This window comes from Tenebrio molitor, chromosome 4, assembly GCF_963966145.1.
Source record: "Tenebrio molitor chromosome 4, icTenMoli1.1, whole genome shotgun sequence".
NCBI classification, from domain to species: Eukaryota; Metazoa; Arthropoda; class Insecta; order Coleoptera; family Tenebrionidae; genus Tenebrio; species Tenebrio molitor.
The window spans coordinates 26830134-26852016 of record NC_091049.1 but is presented as its reverse complement, the minus strand read 5'-3'; the positions used below and the strand labels follow the sequence as shown (position 1 = coordinate 26852016).

General features: G+C 35.5%; 1 protein-coding gene and 1 long non-coding RNA gene across 2 annotated transcripts in view; both read left to right on the top strand.

Moving 5' to 3' along the window:
* The window catches only part of LOC138129429 (ras-like protein family member 10B), a 37992-nt gene extending 32817 nt beyond the window's left edge, over positions 1–5175 (top strand). Inside the window, exon 3 of the mRNA XM_069045722.1 lies at positions 4417–5175. Within this exon, the coding sequence (XP_068901823.1) occupies positions 4417–4992 (576 nt within the window). The 3' untranslated portion in view covers positions 4993–5175. The remainder of the gene's footprint in view (positions 1–4416) is intronic.
* Positions 5176–9032: 3857 nt separating this feature from the next.
* Positions 9033–9808, top strand: LOC138129768 (uncharacterized). Its single transcript, XR_011159376.1, has 3 exons — positions 9033–9287; positions 9342–9494; positions 9552–9808. It is a non-coding gene; the product is annotated as an uncharacterized lncRNA (long non-coding RNA).
* Positions 9809–21883: the final 12075 nt, after the last annotated feature.

The following is a 21883-nucleotide window of genomic DNA, read 5'->3' as shown; positions in this document are numbered from 1 at the left end:
ATCTGTAACGTTCAAACCGAAATTTGCTCGTATCGTTGGATGGTCTCGCCCTTAAATCAACCATTACGGACCGTTTCCCATCCAAGTGTGCACGCTTTTTATCGCGGCCTAACAATTTTCCGCGCCTTCGTCGATTTTTACGGCCGCGAAAAGACTTAAATATTAAATGTGATGACACGGAACGGGTGGAGGTTACGAGGGGTGTCGCCGCAAATGTACAAGCTCGGAATGTGACGGTTGCAGGGCTGGGGGCGGCGGCAGATTTATTCGCGGGCTACGTGGTCGATAGTTCTATTTGCAAAAACATCCACAACAATTTTTTCACTCTTTCGTTTTTTAATTCGTTCAGTTTGGAGTTGCTCAAGGGTCAGCACTAACTCTCGCTCTATTCACAATATTGCGCAGGTGTAGACTTCAGGTTTTCCGAGAAGATTTATTTCCAATACGTAACACAGAACGCTCAATTTTCTTACGCTTCAGCAAATGTCAATGTTAGTTTGGGAGATAGCGAGAATGAAGTTTTTTGCTGAATCCGCCATAAGAAAATCTCAGGGATGTAGTTTACAGTTCGAACTCAGTTTAAACGGGATATCTAAACATTTAATCTCGGAACTTCCCAGCGCATCCGCCATTTTTGTAATTTAGAAAATGGCACTTCTTATAGTGGCACAGCTAACAGCGTACGCCATTTATTCGTGGCTTTGCGATAGAAAAATCTGCAGTGCAGTTTTTAAGTGTTCTCAAATTTTTGTGAATAGCAGTCGCAACAAACCAACTAATCATGTCAGAGCGAAGCAAACTGTAACAATAGTTCCAAACAGGCTGCATTAAATATTCACACAACTGTGAGAGCAGCAAGGCATTTTATTACGCACGCACGTCCTCACTGAAATACAGCTCTGCACGAGGACAGTGTTGAATTTTTTAGATTGCGACAGGACGTCAAGAGATATTAATTTTTTGTTCCTTTTGTATTATTTCCAAACCTTTCCAACAAAATTTATTAATGTCAATGTAGGATTTCACCTGAACTGCTTATTGTCAGCACCGTTGCATGTTTATTGCACAGATTGTCTATAAATGAATGTAGGATCGTAGTAGGCGGCGAAAGTTTGCCGACTCTTTCACCAGAAATCGAATAATGTTAGTATGATGTAGGATATGCAACTCTCAGAACAAATTGGTTTTACTGGTTGCCTGGCTTGACAAAATATGTACTTTACAAAGAAAACGAAATAAAAATAAAATAATGAAATAATTATTTATTAGGAGATCTCAACACTCAAACAAATTATGCTGATTTGCAATATAAAAACAGATAAAGACAAAACCTTTGTAACACCACCGGAAATTATCTTGCTTGGAAAAAGGTTTTTTTAAAAGAATAAACAGACCAGGAACTCAAGAAACAACAAAGCAGCAATATTTAACAGTTTGCGATTAGTATTTTATGAATTTAAACCAGATGACAAATTCAAATTCCAGAGCCATCTGCGATCCTACATTCTTTTATAGACAGTTGTATATAGCGAACATGAAGGGGACCCGAAACAGAGCTCTGAGGAACGCCACCGTAGTGAGTGGAGCAGTTTCGTTGTTATGCGATGTGTAATTTCAAATTTGACTGGAGAGCTCATAGCAAGAAGCTATAAAAATAAATGTTTTCATGTTCTGGCAACAATCCAATCCCTGGCTTCACGATTGATAAACTTTTACTTAACTGCGTTCGCTCGTTCTTTTAATGCTTTTATCTGAACGTATTAATCATTTTTACGTTCAAGCTTGCTACGTGACTATTTACGATGTGTCTAAAGAACGATCGTGTAGGACTCGTTCGTAAACTTTCTGCACGTTTCCATCTCTTGAGGATATTGTCACCATTTACAGTCTCAACTACGTCAAGAACTGAAACATAAAACAGCAACTCCAAAAAAATAAAAATGAACAGTTTTATTCCTATCCCCCATCCCTTTCCTTCTCTGTTCTTTGCCTTCCTTTGCTTCCTCAAAGCTACAAGATGGTCCGACTCTCCTATTCTGAATTCTTGTACTTTTCCCATGCTTCTTCGTTCACTATTCCGTAATCTATCACTCTATCCCTCCTGCTACCTATATAGGTCCATTCCCCTTCTTCGTCCCCTTGTTTGTTCCCGTTCAACACTTCCCATCCATCTTCTTCGATCCATTTCATCAGTCTCTGACCCTCTGCATTTTCCACTTTGTCTTTGGATTTTTTTTTCCCTTCCCTCGTCTCCTCTTCCTCCTATTTTCCTATTTTCCTATTCCTATTTTTCCCAAGAGATTACGATCGTCCCTGTTTTCTTTCATTGCGTCTTCAATACGTCTTCTTGTTTTTTTTTTATACCCTTTCCCCTTTCACCACTTGGCCTATCAGGTACCTTTTGCGGTCGGCTTGTTTTTCTCTTTTTTCTTATGTGGTGCAGCGGGGCTCCGGGGTACTTTCCCCGATCCATGGCCCGGCGGAGGTTCCTTCCTTCGAAAAAATCCTCCCCCTTCGGTGGGATTCGAACCCACTAGCGCCGGGACCGCGACCTCGGAGCACTGTCTCCGACAGCCATGCGGCCACCGAGCTTCTTGTTCTCTTCATTTCTTTACTGTATATTGTCATTATTTTCCACCATTTCTTTCCATGCATCCTTCTTCTCCCTTTTCTTGTCGCTTTTCTTTAATCCCCAATTTCACCCCTGTTATTATTCTCCCGGTAGGTCTTCCCTTTTTATTTTCTCTTTTTGGCCCCTTGACCTTCCCATTTGTACTCTTTAGGTAGCGACTTTTCCTTTTGTGCTTCTTTTCCGGTTTCCGTTTTCTTTGTCCATCTACATTTTTATTCCCCTTCTCTTATACCTTTTCTCGCCGGTTCGTCTTCTCTTCTCTCCTTCTTCTAAAAAGTTTTCTTCAATTTCTCTTCTCTCCCATCCCATATAAATCATTCCCCGTTTATCTGTATCTTCCTGCATCCTATTTTCACCCTTTTTCCTCTATCTTCCTTTTCTCTAGCAGCCTCTCTTAACTTCTTTTGTGTTTTTTTTCTTCGTTTGTCAAATCGTCATCTATTACATCTTCTCTCTTATTTAGCATAATGTTCTTCTTCTGCTCCCAACTTTCTATTTTTGTCAGCATCATCTTACCTTTATTTATTTTAAATGCTTCCTTTACGTTCACTTTCACCCCTATCTCCCCTTCAAACCATTTTTCCACCCCCTTTCTATATTTCCTCATATTTCCTCTTTCCTATTCCGGTTATTATAACATTATTCTTCTTCTCATTTTTTTCTCTTTGTTCCAAATTTTCTTCTATCATTTTCATTCTTTTCATCCAATCTACCTCCTCCGCCTGCCATTTTTCTTCTCTTCCTCTCTTCTCCTCTCTCACTGGCCTAAATTCTTTCCTTAGCTCCCCCTTCTGCTCTCTCACTGCCGCTGATTCCTTTCTTAGTACTTTATTATCATCTCTTATTCCCGCCGTATCCTCTCTTATCTCTATAATCATGGTTTTCATTTCCCTATCCATTTCCTTGCTTTTATTTCCTTCTTCGCTTCTACTTGGGGATCTTCCCTTTCTACTCTTTTCTTTTCACCCATTTGAACGAGTATTACAGTTATCTGTAATAACCCATAATTCCTAATACTTATCTAAACGCATGCAACAGGTGTCCCTTCTTAATACATTTTTACTTGGACTATCATATTTACATTTTGATGATTCTACAATGATTTAAATTGTCTCCCCTGTTAAATTTATCTCTACCCGTAAATGGGTGGCGTGACTGCATTTTGTGCTCTGCGCCGAACCACAGCTATTTGAGTACATTTTCAAAGACGGTCGGCAAATTTTATTTAATTACTGCATCACCACTTTGAAGGGTTATTGTGCCGACGAAGATATTGAGAAATATAGAAATTTGCAACAAACAAAAATCCCCCCGAGTAGGTGGTTGTTAAGACGTTTCGTTGCAATTAGTCAAAATTAAAAAATCGTAATTTAGGGAAGCTATTCAGGCCAATAATAGGAAGTCCTAAAATGGAGAAAATTAATTTTGTAACTTTTTTTACAGCGAATATCCTCTCAAAGAACACTATTGAAATCGTTTCAAAGCTTGTCCCAAATGAAATTTTTCGAATCGCGGTAGTTTATTTGATACAACGATTTTCTTTTCACCTTGCTAATGTCATAATTAAGTTTGTTTTCTTTTGTGACTACTTCTGGTTCATGACGTTATTTTATTCGGCACAGTAGGTATCATTTCATTGTGTTGAAAAGAACGTCAATAACGCTCCCTCAGCAATAAATGTGAATTTGTGTAGAATTCGGCAGCAAAAAGCTCATTATAATATGAATGCGGTATATCAGTGCCACCCCCACGTTCAATCACACTCATCCCTATTCTGTCGACAGCAATTCGTGTGGAACGACTTCTGCGAGGAGTACATCCCCACCGACCGCAAGCACACCTATTACCCATCCGTCATCACCAACGAGCGCTTGTACGAGATCAAGATCAGCGACCTCCCCGTCATTCCCTACTTCCCGGTGAACTCGTATTACGAGTGGGCCAACTACCGCTACTACGGCTTGCGGAGCGCCTCCGCCTACATCCTCGTCTTCGACCTGTCCAACCTGGAGACCTTCCAGTACATCCGCACGCTGCGGGAGCAGATCTGCGAGAGCCGCAACATGTCGAACGTGCCGCTGCTCGTCGTCGGCAACAAGCAGGACCTCATCGCCGACGAGGCCGGCGCCGCGGTCAAGCCCACCAGCAGCCACGAGGAGAAGCGCAGGGATATCGCCAATCTGGTGAAGAAGCACTGGAAGTGCGGATACATCGAGTGCAGCGCCAAGTACAACTGGAAGGTGGTGGCGGTGTTCAGGGAGCTGATCACCATGATCGACAGTCTGGACTCGAGGGATCAGAGCCCGATGCTGGATAACATCCAGGATGCTCTCGACAGGAACAAGTGTGTCGTCATATGAAGGGGGGAGGGTGCTTTTTCTTCGCTACATCTGCAGCAATAAATTTCTTAGACAATCTTGTCCAGGCATGGATCACAAAGATTATTACGTAATCGTGGTTGTGATTTTGTTAAAATGTGCCAACTGTAGTGGGGTTTGTCACATCAGTACTATACTACCATTATCAATAAATTTGCTGAAGTAGTTTGGTTTTTTCTTATTTACGTACAAGTATCGATAAATATCAAAAAGAGAAGCACGTCAGAAGACTCCTTCATCGATGACATTATCACAAATCTTCAGACAATTCCTTGTTATTAAACAACATTTACCACTGAAGCAAGTTGGTTCGATCATTTTTCGAAATTACCAAAAGAACTTCCTCGTACAGAAACGCAAACTTCTTCTTAGCGTTCTATTTTCCAGTTTCCTTGTTTTAAAGCATATTTCCTAGACCCTAGGGGTTACTTCGCATTGGCGTACATTTGATAAAATATGATATACACGGTGTATTTTTAAAATGTGCCGAAATTTTACCTACGAGGTTGTGGGACAACGTAGAAGACCAAAAGCAATTAAAAAAAATGTAGCTCAAAAAAAATAAATGAAATTTTATTTTTTGGCATAGAATGATTTTAAATATTTTTTCCGAGTTCTACATCAAGCCAGTAACTCGTGGCTAAAATTTGGTCACACATTTCAATAACACCCTGTGTATCGACAGGTTGAAAGGGACAATAAGAAACGTGATCTGACGAAAAAACAAGTGCAAAGTAAGAATCATGGGAAAGAAGATTAGCCACGTTACCTTCAGAATCACATTGACTGTCATAAACATATTGATTCATTTAGTCTAGATTCTCTTGTGATTTTCAGTTTGGGTTTCTTCACCAGCGGAAGCGATCTGCAATGACTCTCATGATTTCTTTCACCAACTGAAGTCTACACAAATGGATCAAGATTGTGAAACTAGTCTGAAAAATATCCGCAAGAAAATTAATTTGGCGTTGATAAATTTAGTGGTAAACAATTCCCCAATTGTCAATTAGATTGGCAACACTGTTGACAACTTGATTTGAATTGTCAAAGTGACGCTTCGCAATTCCGGGAGAAAACACTTTCTGTGATTGTTAATAAAACTGTATTATTTTCTAGTGCTGAAATTCTTTTAAATTAAAACTTTTGAATATGAGAACCCTAAATGACAACAGTGTTGCCAATCTAATTTAAAACTCATTGCCTACTTTAATTATAGATTTAAATGATCTCAGGGTATTTACGTTGAGTTTCTTAATAGCTTCATAAAATTATTTTTATCTATTGTTTCCAGGATCTTCTGACAGGCTTCTTCTTCACTAGTCTTGGCATTTTAGAATAGTGGAAATTAAATAATAATGAAAATATTGTTGAAGAAAATATCTCTACTCTGAAGATGAAAAAGGAATAATTTTATTGTGAAGAATATTTTTAAATTTGAAGCAAGTGTTTTCTATGAATTTATATACAGTGTGGAACAAAATGATTTTCATCTTTGCATTACCCTTGTAAAGTACGAAGTGCCGCTCTACTAAAAAAGGCAGTACTCTAACCTCAAAATATACATCAAAATTCCAAATATGATTTATTGCGAAGGGATGAAATGAATGTAAAGTTGAGATTGAAATTGAAAAGGAAGCCAACAGATGGTGGATTTTTGATTTTGAAACAGATTGTAGCTCGTTTTGGAAAGCGTTACTATTACCGTGTGAGCAACAAGTACTGATTGAGTTGGCAATAAATTCTGGTGATTTTTGGTGACTTTTATGGCATGTTCCAACGAGAAAACCATTTTATTAATAAACGATTACAAAAACCAACAGTTTTAAATTTGAAATGTATACCAACTGTCAATAATGTCAATAAAACAAACCGAAATAGGTACAATTCACAGTCTTGAAAATTTTATGTAAATTTTTTTTTTTGCCAACTGAATCAGTTATTGTTGCTCACCCTGTACTATGACTAGTACCGTGCGATCGAAAATTAAAAAAAATCGAAATAACCATGATTAATACACTTCAGTTGGCAGCACGTAAAAATTTAATTCAAATGTCATTACAATGGTAATTGTCATTATTAATTATTGACTATTAAAATTTGGTATTACAATATGTTCACTTTAGAGTAACAAATTTTCATTGTCCAGTGTTTCTTCAGCAATTGAGAAAGGCTTGGTCCTATTCGACACCTCGAGTTTTTGAGGAATTTCAACAAAAATTTCCAGACTTTCAAGGCACTTAACCAACAACTTGCCCAGAAAGTCTACAAATGCGTAAACATGTTTTTGGAAACAGGTAGTGTTCTGCGCAAAAACAAAAAGAGTTTCATCTAGTTGTACCTTTGGATTACCTTTGTAAAATACGAAGTGCCGCTCTACAAAAAAAAAGAAGGCAGTACTCTAACCTCAAAATATACAACTGTGATTTATTCTAAATTGAATGAACTAAAATTTAGCAAATTCTTACTGAAGCTAATGTTGACCTTCTCAATGACACTGCTATTGACTGTTGTCAAAAAAAACAATTAAGTCTTTAGCCTTAAACAAAAATTGAGCTCTTGGGAAGTGTTGATTTGAAGAAAAGAATAATCACATGATATTAGGGAAAATTAATATTTTACAATTTATTCATTGATTTGTCCGTTGTAGACGCATTAGTCAGACTATTAACTAGAATATTTAGTATTTTTTTCAATCGATTGGAAGACATAATAAATAATTTTATTATTATTAGTACTTAGGTAAGCGATACATGTATCCACTCACGATAACTTAAATATTTACTAATTTCGGTAATCATCATCATCATCATCATTATATTGCTATTGAGACGTTAATATCTATCAAAAGCAGTAATTTAAGATTGAGATAATCAAACAAAGAAAATGTCTGTTGAAGTACAGCAGTAATCAGTCTCTTTCTAAAGTATAAAAGAGAATTAAGGACTCGCTTCAGTGGTAAGCTGTCCACGACAGTGGTTCACCGTTTCAAAATTCTTAATTAGACAACTATTTCGCCACTTGCGAAAAATATTAGTTTAGAGATAACCATCCTGGCAAAATTATTATTTGTCCGAATATTCGATGTATTTTACTGAATCAGAAAGATGAATCGAGTAAATCCCTTCGATGGTAAGTTTTTCACAAAACTTAGTTATTCATTAGAGATGATAAATTCCAGAGACTGATGATCCATTTGTGGGATTGAAAAAAGTATCTTATGAGTTCGGCTACCACAAGTTTACAAAGATTTTAAACGCTTGTTTGAGCTTAGTTAGTTTCTGTTGTATGTTGCTCTCTTTTCATTATTTAATTGAGAATTTCAACAAAGATTTGGTTATAAGATATTCACCGTCAGCGATTGTTTACATCTACGTAAGTACAAAAAAAAAAACTACTTCATAGCACTTTTCCGATTGTACAATTCAAACTACAGATGATACTAACGATGTTTATCTCCATGGTTCTCGAAAAAAAGACTTTTTATTTAGTGGGCGAACAGAAACGTCTGTTTTGGTCCATCAGCAGCGCTGGCCCTGAAGCACGTCTTTTGCTTTTGAAGAATGCTTCACAAATTAATCGCTTCACCTATCTTATTTACGCAATTTCAGCTGCTTGGAGCATTGTCTTGTTACCAGTTTTTGGCAGCCACAAAGAATGGTTGCTCACTGAATACGTTTTTGACCGATATTTCGGGTCAAGTTCACATATTTTATACCATCTGGCATTTTTTTTTTTTACACCTTTCTTTATTTACACATCAGTTCGTCACTGTTGCAGCTTGTTTTACTACATATTGCAGTTGTATTTGCAAATGTTTTTGATTAATCAACGCATTTTGCAAATTTGTGATGACAAGACCGTTCTTGAGAAGCTGACGTTTGAACAACGTGTCCGACACGAGAACGAAACATTCAAAAAGTTGTGTTTTTGTATCGACCATCATGTTGTAATAACAAGGTAGAGTGACAACACAAATTCTAGATGTGTCTTTGCAAGAATTATGTTTGTAGGTTAACAAGAGACCTACTGGAAATGGTGAGATCTGTGATGGCAATTTTTTTGCTTCTAGGTGTCCTAAGTTGCATCTCTGCCATGTACTCCATATCTTATGTGCGTTTCATTTAGTTAGAGAACTAGACAACAGATTAGGATTGTGAATGTTTCAGATTTATGCAGACGCGAGCAACATTTTGAAGATTCGCTTAGGTTTCGCGACTATCTTTAACGTCGTTGTTGTTGCCACTTTTTCTCACGCTGGTCAAATCCTAATCGACGAGGTATCTAGAAAATAAAACTTTTGTTTTTATCAACATTAATTTCAATATTTACAGAGTAGTTGCATTTTTGACACTTTGACGAAGTGTTCCTGGTACAACTGGAATAAGAGAAACAAGACTGTTTTGCACATTTTTATGACGAATTGTTTGAAACCTTTTGCTATCTCTTTTGCTGGAATAGTTTTAGATTATAAAATGACCATTGCAGTAAGACAATATTTCTAAGCAAATCTGTGCAAATTGGTACAATTTATTTTTTTGCAGATGTTTCGTACAGCTTGTAGTTACGCTCTGATCTTCTACAACTTACAAAAAAAAGCCGCTTGATATGGGAATATCCAATTATATCACATCACCAAATTCTTGTTATCTAAAATTCTTTGAATACATAAATATTTACAGAATTATGTGTCACTGCAATAATTATACGGTGATAGATATTTTTTTAAATTAGCCAAGCACTTCTGTGACACTTAATGTCTTTTGATTCTATGTCGCATACAATAAATAGTGAAGTGAAAACATTTAGACGATTGGATTATTCTTTTCACATGAAATTTTTAACAAAATGTATTTTCACTATAGTAGGTATCTTAGCATAAATGAAGTAGATCACAGTTTGTTTATTTATTTAATAATAATAAATTAAATTAAATTTGTAGAAGTACCTATTGGTCTTGCTTGTGACAAAAATACATATAATGAAAAGGTTCTGTTATTTCTTTCCCTGCTAAATATATTTATTTGAGTAAAATGTCGAGGAGATTGTGACGTAAAGATCTCCGAAAAAATGCTTTCTTTTCTTGCCAACCTAACGTAACTGTCATTGTTGTATCATTTGTGACTTTGTGAGGTGGTTCTCGCGTGTTCTGCGCACCACACTAGACACTACAGAGTTCTCAGAACGAAGGGAATATAAAGTAAAGATCCCATAAATTTGAAAAGAATAATGTGAAAAGAAAATACAACGAACCTAGAAATAAAAGTAAGATTTGGCTGATATTGAAACGTTTCGACTTCCTTGGTTCCTCCTCGATGAAACTTTCCTCCCTCATTTGGTGTATTGTTGGTTGCCGCATTCCCTCGGATGATATTTTTGCGCGAAAATACGAAACAAAAATAATGAGAAAATGTTTATGGATCCTACGTTGTGTTTTGTTGATAATTTAATTTAATTTGTTTCAACGAGAGGCCGTACTTTCGAAAGGTTTTCAGAAAATGGACTTAAAATGGTTGGACACATTTCACTTAAATTTTATTGAACAAGAAATCGTTTCTGGTGGTGCTTGGTCCCAACAAATGGTAGAAGTAAATAAATGAATTTAATAACAGAAGTTGGTGGACATTTGACTCAAGTAGATTTGACTCGCGGCCCGCGAATTGAGACCTGACCCATGAATAAATGACTAAGCTGGGCAAATACAGAAGTTTCTGGCGCGAACAGCATTATACGAGTTTGAGATGCAAACTATGTGATCCGATTTAGATTTGACTTGTTTCCCCAATTAAATTGAACCCGACGCAATGCCCTGGAATCTAATAGATCAGACTGGTCTACTCCGGTGGTTGAAAATAAAAGGGAAAAAGTTCTAACAAGGCCAAAGGGCAAATAATATAATCCTTATTTTAACACGATAATGAATTAATGTTGTTTGAATAATTAACCCGCGACTACAATGCAAGTACAAGACTTAGAAAATAGTTATTTTTATATTAAGTGCGTGAAGAGAGTGTTTTTTGTGCATGAAAAGGTCTTTTACGCCGAGACGAAGGTCGAGGCAGTATAAGCCTAAAAGCCTTTGAATGCACAAAAACATCTTCACGCACGAAATATAAACAATATTTTTTCTATAATTGATTCAAAAAATTGAAATTAAAAATTCAAATTTTTTAAGGAACTCTGAAGTTTCAATGCAGTGACCATGTTGCTAGGTAACTAATAAAATACAGTGCGTGAAGTGAAACACAGAAATAGTCGTGTGCGTGAAATCGCATTTCATACACTGTTTTGTATGGTTTCTATGGTTTCGATCTTACTAACAATGCAAAAATTACACGTTAGAAAATGACCCACTTCAGGCACCGATAACTATGCATGAATTTCAATTTTTTGAATCAATAATAGAAAAAATAATTTACCTTGTAAATGTAAACCACGTGGCGGCCAAAAAATTGTGGCCGTCACTTTCTTGACATTCAAGTAAAGTGTAAATAAACCTTTAGGAATCGTAACCCCACTTCCGATTCTTGTAATTTTGACAATCAATTTAAACTGTTTGAAGCTCAGATATTCCAAAAATCCGATATGAATGAATAAAATTAGGGCAATCGTACATAGATAACCTGAGGTAAACGTTCTGTGTAGTAGAAATGACAAAATAATTTTGAGTTTTGAAATTTACCACCTAAAAAATAACGTTCATAATCAAGACGGTAATCATGATGACAATAAAGTACGGATTACAATTTTTTTTTAAATTGACAGACAATGACGGCCATAGTACTATGGCGGACAATAAATTTAGGCCGGCAAATTTCTGACATTTCAAAAAAGTCAATGCAAGCGACCATTTATTGTCATTATGACTGATATGTCAGTTTGTCAAACTGAAGGTTTTCAAGCTGTTTGGCGTTTCCTTCGCCCTTTTCGTAACTTACAGATCATGACGCACTAACATAACTGATTTGTAGTAGCACTTCTCTCTGCTGCACGCTTCTTTTCCCAATTTAAATTTTGATTATCGCTGTCACGGTGACAAGAATAACAAAAATCGAAAGTGGGGTTAGTTGAACATAATGCCAGCTTCACATTTTCATGTCAAGCCAATGACAGGCCGGCCTAAATTTATTGTCCGCCATAGTACCTCCGGCTACTTTGGAGATCAAACCCCGAATGAATCAAAAAAGCCTCGTTTCCCGTCCCGCATTCGGTTTTATCATTTTTGGCGTACCCCACTTTCGCAAACCCTACTTGACCAAAGTGACCAATCAGCTCGGTTCTACTTTACGCCGATCGCGACACCTTTTCGATATCTCTAGAACTTTTGAAATTACAGTTTCCGTTTTCCACCATTATTTTAAATGTTTAAATTTAGACTTTTGTTAGGACCAGACCGAATGTACATAATTTGTTGTTGAATTAAAACTGTGAAATAGTATATTAAAAGACAAGTTTCATAAGACCAGTCTTGAAACACGAATTCAAGTTTAAAAAACCAGTGACGTAGACGAGTTATTTTAAAGAATGAGTGCTTCAAGGTCTTATGAAACAGGTTTTTTATAGTATTTTTTGTAATTTGTCCTTTTTAAGCCGATTTTAAACAAAAATGTTTACTTTCCTCGATTTAGGGATTTTTGTGGCGGTTGGTAATGTCTTAATTTTAAAAGTGAAAATTTGATCAAGTCTTCAAAGTTGCCTTTTGTTTTATTCAAATTCTGTCACAAAACACGAATCTTTCATGTACGTCCGCTGCAATACGTGAAATTGCCAAAAATACGGTAGCGAATTTGTTGCCTGATAAATCCTGATAAATGATTTTTTGCACATTTTGTAATTTAAACTGACACGCATGACGGATCAAGCTTTGCCAACCTAAAAATTTTCGTAAAATATTCCGTGAAAAAATGGCTATAAGGACATCCCAGATGATGACGTCGCGTTCGTTAATATGTCTATTAGAGAATCAAAATGGAGGCAAATTACAAAAAAGGACACTAAATTACTGACTCTATACAATAATAAACATCAGCATCAAGAAACAAACAAAATTAAAATTGAAATAAATTAACACTGTCACGCAAGTGCCATGTCATGCAACTAAATTCAGTTGATCTACTACTTCTAATAATTGTTCCTACATTGGTTTGATTCCCCAAAACTGTTCTAATTAATTAGTAATTTTTATTCGCTCTCTCTCACTCACACCTCTCCGACTCCTTTTCTACTTTGCTTTGTTACTTTTCTAACTACAAGTGCAAACGATTCTAGTTATTTTCTACGATAAAGCGCTCTGTTTCTAATTTGCAATTCTCGCCCTTTAATTACAAATATGCTACAAATTTGAGAATGCTAAAAAAAGTAATTTGAAACTTGCTAACATCAAATTCATTAATTTTAACTGGACTCCCCAAATTGTCGAACGAATCAATTTTGCAATGTTTATTTTCCCATGAAAACTGTTATTATTTGTGTTGTGTTTGGTCCGGACGCGTACCTGCATTTTCAAAAAAAGGTTGACAGATTTCACTTGAGGAATGTGGTACCACTTTTGCCGACAAAGGCATCAATAAAATAACATTTACAACTGGCTAGCATTTGCGCCCCAAAATGAACGACTTTTAAAATGTTTCCTTGAAATTATTTTAAAAATTAAAATTCTTCATTTAGCGAACCTATTCGGACCGTTACAATATATTACTTAATGTTATCTCTAGATCTAGTCTCAGAATTTGTAAAAACTTGCCAGTGCTCGATTGTCACTTTTTCACTCAGATGAAACGGGTCTTTATTTTTAATTGGTTAATACCTAGGTTGTGTACTGAGAGTAGAAAGTTATCTGACTTACCTGAATCTTATTTTGAGGATTATTGTAAATGTGTAAACTTTCGATTAGAAAAAGTAGTCGTTTATAAACACATGTAACATAAATAACAAATGTTTTGCTTGAAAATATAAATCTTCTCATTAACCAATTAATAACTTGAACCTCGTTCCACTAATAAAGCAAACATTAGGTAGGATGTTTCTTTGAGAAATAATCATCATCATCATCATCATCATTATTATTATTCACAAATCAATTGGTGCCAAAGACGAGAACGGAGAAAGGGCAAATCGGGAACGATCGTCGTTCTATCTATACAATTAAAGACCGATCAAATTAATTTGTAATCGAGTCAGCCTTGAATCCGTATGTCTTTTCGATTGATATGCACAGATCTAACCTGTGTTTTAAGCTGTGTTTTTTGTTCAAGAAACGACATACGATTTCGGATTCATGGATAACTCGATTACAAATTAATTTGATCGCTGGATATAACTTGAAAACAAATGAAAATTGAATAAGAACATATGAGTTATTTACATTATTTTCACCTGTAAATACACTCATGGAGTTTTGGCCGTTCCTCCCGACTCACCCTGTATAAAAAGAACTGCTTTAACCTTGTTGTTGTTAAAAAATAATGAATAATTTGACTGCAGTGATACATACAAATCTACCTAATTATTAAATTATTGAAGTATTCAAAATATTTAAAGTACAACAATATAACATAATTTGATCTTTCAAGATCGAGCGGCTTTTTGAAAGTTGTAAAAAACCAGAGCGTAACTACAAGCTGTGCGAAACATCTGCAAAAAAATAAATTGTACAAATTAGCGCAGATTTGCTTATAAATATTTTCTTACAGCAATGGCCATTTTATAGTCCAAAACTATTCCAGCAAAAGTGATCGCAAATGGTTTTAAGCAATTCGTCATAAAAATGTGTAAAACTGTCTTGTTTCTCTTATTCCAGTTGTACCAGGAACATTTCGCCAAAGTGGCAAAATTGCAACTACTCTGAAAATAATCAAATTAGCTTTGTCGAAGAAAAGTTCAATTTTCTAGATACCTCATCGATTAGGATCTGACCAGCGTGAGAAAATGTGGCAACAACCAGAACGTTAAACATAACCCCAAAACATAAACGAATCTTCAAAATGTTGCTCGCGTCTGCATAAATCTGAAACATTAACAATCATTCTGATCTGTGGCCTACTTTTCCAATTAAATGAAACGCACATAAGATACGAAGTACAACGCAGAAATACAAATTAGGACACCTAGAAGCAAAAAAAATGCCATCACAGATCTCACCATTTCGACTAGTTCCTTTGTCAACCTACAAACATAATTCTTACAAAGACATATCTAGTATTTGTGTTGTCACTTTACCTTGTTATGACAACATGATGGTCAATACAAAAACACAACGTTTTGAATGTTTCGTTCTCGTGTTGGACACGTTGTTCAAACGTCAGCTTTTCAAGAACGGTTTTGTCATCACAAATTTCCAAAATGTGTTGATTGATCAAAAACATTTGCAAGTACAACTGCAATATGCTATACAACAAGCTGCCACAGTGACGAACTGATGTGTAAATAAAGAAAGGCGCACAAGAATATGTTATATGGTATAAAATATTTGAACTTGACCCAAAATATCGGTCAAAAACGTATTCAACCAGGATCCATTCTCTGTGACTGCCAAAAACTGGTAACAAGGCAATGCTCCAAGCGGCTGAAATTGCGTAAATAAGATAGGTGACGCGATTAATTTGTGAAGCCTTTTTCAAAATCAAAAGACGTGCTTGAGGGCCAGCGCTGTCGATGGACCAAAACAGACGTTCCTGTTCGCTGGCTAAATAATGATACCTTTTTTCGAGCACCATGGAGATAAACATTGATGTCATCATCTGGAGTTGTAACTGTACAATAAAGCATATTAATATTTTTTACTTACGTAGGTGGTAACGATAAATGCCGGTGAATATCTTATAACCAAATCTTTGTTGAAATTCTCTATCAAATAATGGAGACAGAGCAACATTAGACAGCAACCAGCTAAGCTCATAGAAGCATTTAAAATCTTAGTAAATTTATGGTAACCGAACTCATAAAATACTTTTTTCAATCCCACAAAGGGATCGTCAGACTCTGGAATTTATCATCTCTAATGAATAACTAAGTGTTGTGAAAAACTTACCATCGAAAGGAGTTACTCGATTCATTTTTCCGATTCAGTAAAATACAACGAACATTCGGACAAATAATTTTGCTAGGATGGTTATCACAAAAATTCCAATTTCAAAAATTTTTTTTTCCAAGTACCCAAATAATTGTTTAATTAGGAAATTTGAAACGTTGAAGCACCGTCGTGGACAGCTTACCTCTGAAGCGAGTCTTTGATTCTCCTTTCTACTTCAGGAAGGAACTGATTAATATTGTACATCGACAAGCATTTTTTTTATTTTATTCTCTTTATCTCAAATGACTCCTTTTGACTGATATCGAAGTATCAATAGCAATATAATAATGATGATGATGATGATAATAATGATCTTCACCGATAGTAGTAAATACTAGTAGGTGAATGCATCGCTTTCTTAAAATAATAATAAAATTAATTAATTATTCCAATCGATCGGCTAAAATACTAAATATTCTAGTTGATAGTCTTACTAATGTGTGTAGAAGGGACAAATCAGGGGATAGACAGTAAAATATTAATTTTTTTAATATATCAAGCGATTGTTGTTTTTCAAGGATCAGCATTTTCCAACGGTTCATTTTTCGACTAGAGTTGAAGATTTTATTGTTTTTTGACAACAGTTAATTTTAATTCTGAATCATTATTTATTACATTATTGTTTCATTCACCTCCAAGAGTGAACGAGCCACTAGGAGTGTCATAGAAAGGTGAACGTTTGCTTTAGTAAGAATTTGTCAAATCAAATCTTGATTCTTTCAATTTAGAAGTTTGTCATTGTGAAGATTCACGATAGAAACTTTTTATGTCATTTTCAAATGAAAGAAAAAACTTGACGTAAAAAGTAACACGGAAAAAGGATCTTTGGAACAGTACTTAAACAGTTGTAAAAACAAGTACAGAATTATTATAAATGATTGTAGTCGAAGCAGGCCGTGCCCATGTTGTGAAATTTTTGCAGCTTCCATGTGAACTGTCAATTTTTGCCTACTTGGACTACAATCATTTATAATAACCCTGTGTAATAGTACATACAGGGTCGCTAAAAAGTATGTGAACAGCTAAATATTTTCAGAACGGTTTAGCAGAGCTCGTTGAAATTTGACACAAAGTTACAACTGTTTAAATTCTATCATCTGAGATTTTTTTATCATTTATTTTGCAAATCGAAGACTAAATTCATTTTTTTTATGGCACAGGGGGTTAAATTTAATATCTATGAAAAGAGTATTTTTTGTGAATTCCGTAATTGAGATATGTGAAGCAATTAATTTGTGAAGCATTTTTCATAATGAAAAGATGTGCTTGAGGGCCAGCGCTGTCGATGGGCCAAAACAGACGTTTCTGTTCGCTAACTAAATGCAGTGTTCTTTTCGAGTAGACCAGCGATAATCATCGTCGATATAACCAATAATCGCAACAGTGCAAGTGAAAAATCTATTTAATTCTACGTAAGTAGACGGTAAGAACAGGTGAGGGGGCATATCTTAGGGTCAAGTTTTTGTTGAAATTCTTTATAATAAAGTAAACGCTGAGGAACAGGCTGAACCCATAACATATGATCAAACAAGCATTTAGAAATGTCGTAAACTTGTGATAGCCGAATTCATAAATACTTTTTTCAAACCGATGAAAGGATCATCAGACTCTGGAATTCATAATTATCACAAGTCACAAAGAAATTTGTCAAATACCAAACTCCACAAATATTTTCGAAGAGACATTTGAGTTTGGTCATAAACAGCTTACTACTAAAGCGAATTTTCGATTCACATTTCTAGTTTAGGAAAAACGAATTAGTATTTTTCATAAACAGAGAATTTTCTTTTCATTTTTCTTTCTTCTTTAAATTACTACTTTTAATCTACCTGTACAAAACTGACAATCAAATGATCTATAATTAATTTGTGACAATTCCTTTAACATAGGTTGTTCGTAGCAAAAATGAAACAACATTTTCTCGGAACAATTTATTCACTATAATGCTGAATAAAAATCACACAAATGATCAGTTTTTTAAATAGGAAAACAGTTTTTGAAGCAAATACAGAAATGACAAGCCATTGTCAAAAGGTTTTTTTGCGCTCCGCCCAGTTGCCGACCTCGACTTCGTCTCGGTCAATCTCTGGACTTGGCACAAAAAAAACTCACTTCTATTCTTAATGATGTAATCTACTATTGCAAATTTCAAAAATGGTGCGCTCGGTGCAAACAATTAAGAAGAAACATGAACAGCTTGTTTTTTATGACAACAGTTGTGTGAGACATGCATTTTAATACACTCTCTTAAGTTTCTATCGGTGGCCGCATGGCTGTCGGAGAAAGTACTCCGAGGTCGCGGTCCCGATGCTAGTGGGTTCGAATCCCACCGAAGGGGGAGGAATTTTTCAAAGGAAGAAACCTCCGCCGGGCCATGGATGTGTGTGTATGTCTCCTCGGGGCTGACGGTAGGGTGGTGGAAGGAAGAATCAACACTCTTTCGGCCACCACCGCGAGGTCAGCACGGGTTCGAGTCCCGTCGGGAAGGGCGCCCATGGGTGTATAAATGTTGTTGTGTATGTCTGTGAATGTGAGGTGGAATGGGTGTGGGTGGCCGGGGAAAGTGCCCCGGAGCCCCTCCGCATCACCTGAAGAAAGGATAGGCAAAGGAACAAGGAAAATGAATTGAAAAAACGGCCGACCGAAAGGTACCGTAAAAGCCGTATGGCAAAAAACGGGAATGGCAATTTAAAAAAAAAAAAAATATCGTATTCAACAAGCATCTCTGTGACTGCCAAAAACTAGTAACATCACAATGCCCCAAGCAGCTGAAATTGCGTAAATAAGATAGGTGAAGCGATTAATTTGTGAAGCATTCTTCAAAATCAAAAGACGTGCTTGAGGGCCGGCGCTGTCAATTGACCAAAATTGACGTTTCTGTTCGCTGACCAAATAATGAGCCCTTTTTTCGAGAACCATGGAGATAAACATCGATGTCATCATCTGGAGTTGGAATTGTACTCGAAAAATGCAATGAAGCAGATATTTCTTACGTAGGTGGAAACGATAAATGCCGGTGAATATCTTATAACCAAATCTTTGCTGAAATTCTCTACAAAATAATGGAAAGAGAGCAGCATACCATAGCAACTAGCTAAGATCAAAGTAGCGTTAACAATCTTTGTAAACTTGTGGTAGCCAAAGTCTATGAATACTTTTCTCAACATATCAAAAGGATCGTTGGACTCTGAAAATTGGTAATCTCTGATGAAGTAAATCAGTTACTTCAAAAAACTAACCGTTAAAAGAAGTTACTTGAGTCATCGTCAGCAAAATACAACCGTATCAAGATAAACGATTTCTACGTGGTCTGAAAAATTGCAAATTTAATAAATATTTTTCCCAGGTAGCGAAAAGAGTGTCAGATTCTGATATTTCAGATTTACAAGGACAATTAATTTCCATAAAAACAACTACACAATTTTTAACAAAGGAACTGCCTACCTACTGTATAAATGCGAACTTCTTTCCAAAATAAAACATTTGTTGTAATAAACAAAGTGTGTTAACCTTCATTTATGATGCTATAGTGAGAATACATTTTATTTAAAAAAAATTATGTAATAAATTGTAAGAATGATTAACCTAGAAACTGAACACTTAATTTTTAATTAATAACTCGATCTTCCCAGATCATGCGTTTTTTTGTAAGTTGTAAAAAACCAGAGCGTAACTACAAGCTGTACGAAACATCTGCAAAAACATAAATTGCACATATTATCGCTGATTTGCTTGTAAATCGTTTCTTACAGTAATTGCCAATTTGCAGTCTAAAACTATTCCAGCAAAAGTGATCGCAAATGGTTTTAAGCAATTCGTCAAGAAAATGTGTAAAACCATCTTGTTCCTCTTATTCCAGTTGTACCAGGCACACTTCGTTAAAGTGTCAAAATTGCAACTACTCTGAAAATAATTTAATTAAAGTTGTCGAAGAGAATCTCGATATTCTAGCCACCTCATCGATTAGCATCTGACCAGCCTGACAGAAAGTGGCAACAATAAGAACGTTAAACATAATCCCGAAACATAAGCGAAGCTTCAAAATGTTGCTCGCGTCCGCAAGAATCTGAAGCATTAGTAATCATTCTGATGTGTTGTCTACTTCTGTTATTAAATGAAACGCACATAAGATACGAAGTATAATGCAGAAATACAAATTAGAACACCTAGAAGCAAAAACAATGCCATCACAGATCTAACCGTTTCCACTAGTTCCTTTGTTAACCTACAAACATAATCCTTGCAAAAACATAACTATCTAGAATTTGTGTTATCACTCTACCTTGTTATTACAACATGATGTTGGATGCAAAAACATAACTTCTTGAATGTTTGGTTTTGATGGTGGAGACGTTTTTCAAATGATAATTTCTCCGGAATAGTCTTGTCATCAGACATTTGTAAAATATGTTCATTGATCAAAAGAAATTGCAAGCTTAACTGTAATATGTTATACAACAAGGTACCACAGTGACGAAATGATGAATAAATAGCAAAAGGTGCACAATAAAAAAACATTTGAGAAATAATTTTTGAACTTGATGCTAAATATTGATCAGAAACGTCTTCAATCATTAACCATTCTCTGTGGTTACCAAAAACTGGTAACATAGCAATGCTCCAAATGGCTAAAACTGTGTAAATAATATAAGTGTAACAGTTGATTCTTGAAGCTTTCTTCAAAATGATGAGTCGAACTTGAAAACCAGCGCTGTTGATGGACCAAAAGAGACGTTTCTGTTCGCCGAGAAAATAAAAAACCTTATTTTCGAGGAGCATGGAAATAATCATCGACGTTATCATCTGCGGGCGCAGTCGTAAAAATGCAAGAAAGAAGTGAATCAAATTTAATCTTTTACTTACATAGACCATAACGCTAAATGATGGTGCATATCTCATGACCAAATCTTTGCTGAAGTTCTTTATCGTAAAGTGAACAACTAGCGACAGACCAACACAACTGGTTAAAGCCAAACTAGTATTGAACAATTTTGTAATTTTGTGGTAGCCAAAGTCGATGAATACTTTTTTCAACACCCCAGAAGGATCGTGGGACTCTGAAAATTAGTAATCTCTGATGAATAAATCTGTTACTTCAAAAAACTAACTAACTGTTAAAAGAAGTCACTTGAGTCATCGTCAGCAAAATACAACCGTATCAACATAAACGATTTCTACCTGGTCTGAAAAATTGCAAATTTAATAAATATTTTTCCCAGGTAGCGAAAAGAACGTCAGATTCTGATATTTCAGACTTACAAGAACAATTAATTTTCATAAAATTTTCATAAAAATAACTACACAATTTTTAACAAAGAAACTGCTTACCTACTGCATAAATGCGAACTTCTTTCCAGCGTTTTCCTTTTCTATTGTCTCGAAACGGCCGTTTTTGATCTATGTACAACTACAATGCTGATGTTACTTTTTTTACGAAATAGTTACCAATAATTGATTGGGGTGATTTACTTCATAATTCTCAAGGTAACTCTTTGATTCTTCATTAGTGTCATTACTAATTAAAACAATTTAGAAGATTGTGATGCTGTTAATCCAGAATGACAATGGTAAGTTTAACTTTCCAACCAAATAAAGAAATGCTACTATTGATATAAAACGAACCAGCGAACTGACCCCACGGAAACAAAATTATTTAGTGATTTTCTTAACGACGAAAACTGAATCGAACACTGTAAATATTCCTTTTGAAGTATTTAGTGACCAATATGGGTCATCCAGGTACTTCGATTGGAGAGAAAAACATAAAGAAGCTTTTGTCTATTTTATACCTAAAGGTGTTTTTTT